Source organism: Mus pahari, chromosome 15, assembly GCF_900095145.1.
Source record: "Mus pahari chromosome 15, PAHARI_EIJ_v1.1, whole genome shotgun sequence".
In the NCBI taxonomy this organism is placed as follows: domain Eukaryota; kingdom Metazoa; phylum Chordata; class Mammalia; order Rodentia; family Muridae; genus Mus; species Mus pahari.
In genome coordinates, this window is record NC_034604.1 from 55,773,544 (window position 1) to 55,779,543 (window position 6,000).

Genomic DNA, 6,000 nt, shown 5'->3' on the forward strand with positions numbered 1-6,000 from the left:
CACTTATTACCCAAACATTTTCTGATTTCCCATAAAGTAATGTGGTTTAGAGGAATTATGAATGTCTAGTACATAGGAAATACCCAGTAAATACTGGCTGAACAGACGAATGAACAATGCACACACACACACACACACACACACACACACACACACACACACACACACTTGTGTCCACACACATATTCATGTCTGCTAATCTCTGTGTACACACACATGTTGGCAAGTATATGCATTTACTAGATAACAAAACATCTAAAATACACCATTGAAACTTGGTCCTTGCAAGCTCCCTGTTCTGGCACATTTCCTATCACGCATCTCTAGCAAAAAGAAAAAAAAAATACAGTCTTACTGGCTCCAAACCGAAATAACACTAAAACCAACTAGAAGAAATTACAGAATGAAAATGTTAGAACTGTGCAGTATAATTGGCCATAAACAAGATTTTTAGCATTTTGAAGCAACATGGCCAACAAACATCCTATGTATGGTCAGAACTATAAGGCTTTGGAGTCAGTTATGGGTCACACAACCTGACACCGGCACTCCCTGCCCTTCCAATGTCTCCACCTTCTCAATAAAGAAGTTGTGCAATCAAGCCAGATGCCACAAGAGCTAAGCAGATGGACGAGCGAGGCGGGAAGTAGCAGAGGAGCCTCACTATGGCTGTAGCTCCGTAGAGCATCACTCAGCACTGCCTCCTAATTTCTCATCTACGAAATAGGTGTTCTGCTGGGTACCCTGCCTGGTGCTTGGGAAGATCTGAGAATGGAAATGTGCTTTGTAAACTAGACAGTACAGTACTCACATAGTGAGCTGTTCATCACACCGGGCAGTTGCTATAGCCATAAGGGGAGTCCCTGACTCCCCTGGGCTCCTCACAGCACTCTGTTCCAGGAGTGGCTGTACAGTAACATCTGCTGGGAGTTGATGAGGTACTAGGCATGATGCCGTTTGTCTTTGACTCTAGTATTTGTAAGCATCAGCTGTCACAGTGGCCGGAGCAGCTGGCAGGAGGTGGAGGCGTCTTCTGATGTGGAGATTCTCATAAAGTGTTCAGAGGTCTCAGAGGCTCAGAGGTGCCAAGCAGGGTGATGATATGCAGGAAGGTCTTAGAGTTTTACTGCTGTGAACAGACACCATGACCAAAGCTACTCTAGGAAGGACATTGAGTTGGGGCTGGCTTATCAGTTCAGAGGTTCAGTCCATGGTACAGGAGGAACTGAGAGTTCTACATCCTCATCTGAAGGTGGCTAGCAGAATACTGACTTCTAGGCAGCTAGGGTGAGGGTCTTACAGCCCATACCCACGGTAACACTCTGACAGGACCACACCTTCTAATAGTGCCACTGCCCAGGCCAAGCACATGCAAACCATCACGAGGAAGATAGCAGAATCAGTTGACAATACAAGGAACACTCCAGTTTGCCATAAGCTGACCCAGTTTAGAGGCTCCTCTGCTACTTCCCGCCTCACTCATCCATGATGTAGCTCTTGTGACATCTGGCTTGATTGCACGACTTCTTTATTGAAAAGGTGGAGGCATCATGAGGGCAGGGAGTGCTGGTGTCAGGTTGTGTGACCCATAACTGACTCCAAAGCCTTATAGTTCTGACCATACATAGGATGTTGGTCATGTTGCTGCAAAGTGCTAAACTGGGCATGCATGAGAATACTTTCTTATAATTGTCAACGTGTCTTTTATTATTATTATTTTTTAAAAAGGTAGTGAAAACATCTGGATTGTAGTTCTTTTTTTTTGGCTGTCTTAGTTTGGCAACATGAAAAGCCAGCTATCCCTTGCTATTCTTTTCAGTTTGATTTTGGTGTATGTGGGAACTGACTAAATTGTTGCTACTCCTAAGGCTGGGATTCCCTAGTCTGTATTATGGTCACAGAGAGGGGAAGGTTCCCTCCCTTAAGCCTTTCCAGTTGACCTGTGTGTTGTTTCCCACAGGCAGAGGACGGTGCAAGGCTCTGATGGATTACGAGCAGGAGGAAAGGGACGAACTGTGTTTCCTCCAGGGTGAAAGCATTGAAGTCATTGGCTTTGTCATACCCGGGCTGCAGTGGTTTATTGGGAAGTCAGTGAGCTCAGGAGAAGTGGGTTTTGTCCCCACCAGGAGCATCGATCTTGATTCCTGCTCCCCAGTGTAAGTATGCCTTGGGGGCCCAGCTGCCTTCCCTAGTACTTCCTTCTCCTCTGTCTTAGTCAGGGATTCTACTGCTGTGGTAAAACACCGTGACCAAAATGAAAGTTAGGGAAGAAAGGGTTCGTTTGGCTTAAACTTCCAGATCATAGTCCATCTTTGCAGGAAGTCAGGACAGGAACTCAAGCAAGGCTGGAATCTAAATGCAGGAGTTGATGCAGAAGCCATGGAAGGCTGCTGCTAACTGACTTGCTTCCCATGGCTTGCTCAGCCTCCTCATTTATAGAACTCAGGTACCAGCCCAGGGATAGCACCATTGACCATGGGGTGGGCCCGCCACCATTGGTCTCCCCAACTGAGAAAATGCCTGACAGCTGGATCTCATGGAGACATTTCTTCAACTGAGGCTCCTTTCTCTCTGATGACTCTAGCGTGTATCTAGTTGATACACAAAACCAGTCAGTGTACCTCTGAGCAGTTTTGCTGAGTGTGTGTGTGTGTGTGTGTGGGGGGGGGTGCCCTGGATGTAGAGCCAGAAAAAGTCATACTGACATCCATGGTGGACTCGGAAAGTTCTAGGAAGGACGAGTGATTAAAAAAGTGAAATCATGTCAGTTCATTTCAACAGATGCTCTTTGAAGCCTTGCTCTGTTCAAAGAGAGAAGTAGAACCTCGAGACCAAAGGGCTCTACACCAAAGAAAGGTGCAGTAAGGTCAAGGGTAAGGGTTTGAGTCCCTCACTCACAGTGTTCAATCACATGACCCTGTCAAAGGATGAACACAGACAGAGAGCAGCAGATTGCTGGCTTGGTCAATGGCATTCTCTCCTTTGTAGGTCCCTTCAAGATGTTCACACACTTAGTGTTCAGGCTAAAACTTGAATGTCTGATGTCAACATTGGCAAGGAGAACCAGAGGCATCTTCTTCTTCTCTCTGCCTTGATTCTGGAAGGGCTGGTTCTGAGGAGCACACCAGTTAGCAGCATGTTACCAGCCTATCTGACTCCCTGTCATGGGAGGAGCAGAGGTGGGCAGTGTTTCGAAGTCTATTTGGGTGGGTTTCCAAAGGGAATAGGGAAGCACAGAGCGAGGGTCAGGGAGTACAAAGGAAAAGAGAAAACACATGCCTACAGGCATGAAGATGCTATGGCCACATATTCCACAGTGGGGAATAGCCGAAGCTACATGAAGAAGATGTAAGGCTATCTGAGATATCAAAAGCTAGATGAGGAATATTTAAGTCTACATGGGGACTCTCTAAGGCTCCATAAGGAATATCTATGGCTACACAGGAATATTTAAGGCTACAGAAGGAATGGCTAATGCTGCCATTGTTTAAACTAGAATTCCCTCTTGTGAAAAAGAGCCAATAAAGAGAGTAGACTGAAGGCAGAAGCTCCCTCTGCGCTCTGCCTATTCCTGAGAGGAGACAGGGCATTTATTAAATGCAGAAGTGTAAAATCCAAATCCTTGAACAAGAAGAGCAGTCCTTGATGCCTTGGGAGGGGTGAAAGACAGTTGGGATTTATAAAGTGGACCAAGTTGTCAAGGGAACTCTCAGGAGAGGTAATTAGGCAGGGAAAATGGGAGGGGCCGGAGGGAGGAAAGGGAGGGGGAAATGATGTGCCAGTGTCATCATTTCCCCTCCCTTTCCTCCCATTTTATAATTAATTAGAATAAAAAAATAGAAAAGTAGAAAGAAGGCTTACACACACACACACACACACACACACACACACACACACACACACACACACACACACGCCCTTTGAGTTATGCTTTGCATCGTGGGAAAGTGAGTCCACTCTCTTGGAGAGAGCACTGGCGTAGCCAACACTGGTATGGCCTTTCCTGATGCAGAAGGTGGGGAGGCCTTGTGGGTTGTGCCCTTTATCTTGCAGAGGATGTGGAGTGTCTGAATCTCTGCAGAGGCTGAGAGATGATGGGTGCTTGCCCAGCTTTGGGTATGTATTAATAGGGCACTGGCCAGGAAGCAGGAGTCCAGGGATAAGGCTAAGGCTGCAGTCCTGGAGGAGGAGTGGGGCGGGAGAGGAGACGCTCGTAATGAGCAGCAGTGAATGAGAGGTTAAAGAATTGGAGACACTTACAAATACGGGTACCCGTGTCCTGCCCCCCAGAGGCTTTGTCTAGTTGTTCTGAGAAGGTCTTGGGCCATGATAGTTGCAGAAGACGTGAATAGCTGTCCTCTGGGTGAAAGATGTCACCTTGAATGACTCTTTTATTTTGCTGTGAGGGACCAGTGGGGACCCACAGGAGTCAAGGGCTTGAATCCAAAGCTCTGTATCTAAAACACTAGAATTCTGGTATTGGGTGCATGAATTCTGTCATCGAGGTTCTGGTGAGAGGGAGAGAGAAGGAAAATAGCAGAAACTTAGTGGAGGAAGAATCGTTTCTGTAGCCGAGGAGAGAAGAAGAAGAATACAAAAGCTCCCAAGGAGGGAACAGGCCAGGAGAGGCTGGAAGGGTTAGCACTGTTGGTGGTACTGGCGGGAGAGGCAGGGCTATGGTTGACATTGGAGAATGATCTTAGAGGTTTCCAGATTTGTGGGTTGGACTGGCCAAGCCATGTCGGTAGTCAGTGAATCCCATGTCTTCAGAAGCTCACTGTGCTGTGACTTTGCGTATAGTGACTTATTTTTCCGGCCCTCAGTTTTCTTATCTGTAAAATGTGTGCGATGCTGGCGCTGCCTGATAGGCTCATCCGGAGCCTAAGGGAGATCATGTACACAGAGCATGCCAGCAGAGCCTCGTGCAGTGTGCCAGCGGTCAAGAGTTTGGCTTTTGTTATTATGTTTTTGCCATATGTCATGCAGGGTCATTTGCGAGGTTGTTTTAATAGGATGTTAGAAGTAGGTACTAGGGCTGGAGAGATGGCTCAGGGGTTAAGCACACTGGCTGCTCTTCCAGAGGATCCAAGTTCAATCCCTAGCAACTGCATGGTGGCTCACAACCATCTGTGATGGGATCCAGTGCCCTCTTCTGGTGTGTCTGAAGACAGCTACAGTGTACTCAAATACATAAAATAAATAAATTGACGAAAATTTTGTTATTAAAAAAAAACGAAATAGGTACTAGGGTTTATAAATTACATTTGTACTTCTGTGACTCAAACACGGCCCGAACAACCACTTAGTCTTACGAAATTGTTTTGGTGCTTGGCTAAAAGGGCACCCACCCTCCCATATCGAGGAAGAGCATCTCCCACCTTGAAAGATGTAGTCACCGGTACACCTGTGGGACGCAGTACATCTAGAGCTGCCTGTTCTGTAGGAAGGGGAAAGAGTCAGGAGCCAGGGAACAGTGGGAGAGGAAGGGGGACCCTGGGTTCTTGCAGCTCTTGAAGCACGCTTTCAACTACAGAGGCCCCAGAACCCCAGCAGGTAAAGGGTGCACCTTGGGCTCGGAGGTCATACTCAGAGGTGGGACAGACAAGTAATCTGGCCGGGCGGCCAGGTGGCCAGGTGGCCAGGCAGCACCTTGAGGTTCTCCGTATTATCCCTGTGCCATCGATGTGCCTGTCAACGCCACAGGGTGTCGCTATTAGGCCATGCTCATTTATTTGTGAAGGGTTTCTGAGGAAGATGTTAACTCAGACTCTGCCTGCACATTTCTTCCGTATGCTGGCATAGTGTCCCATAATGGGTGTGAATATGAATGTATGTGAGTTTGTACGGTGTGAGGATGTGTCCGTGCATGTGTTTGTGAGCACACCCAGTTGTCCACGTGTTCAGAGTAACATTTTCCAGGATCGTTTCCTTTTTCTTTCTTTCTTTCTTTCTTTCTCTCTTTCTTTCTTTCTTTCTTTCTTTCTTTCTTTCTTTCTTTCT

At 47.0% G+C, this 6,000-nt stretch overlaps 1 protein-coding gene across 2 annotated transcripts in view; it reads left to right on the forward strand.

Annotated features, from left to right (window-relative positions):
* Nucleotides 1-6,000, forward strand: part of Sh3tc2 (SH3 domain and tetratricopeptide repeats 2) — a 63,607-nt gene that overhangs the window by 21,652 nt on the left and 35,955 nt on the right. For both annotated transcript variants that reach the window (XM_021214828.2, XM_029547242.1), the window contains exon 8: nt 1,961-2,156. In XM_021214828.2, the coding sequence (XP_021070487.2) occupies nt 1,961-2,156 (196 nt within the window). The remainder of the gene's footprint in view (nt 1-1,960; nt 2,157-6,000) is intronic.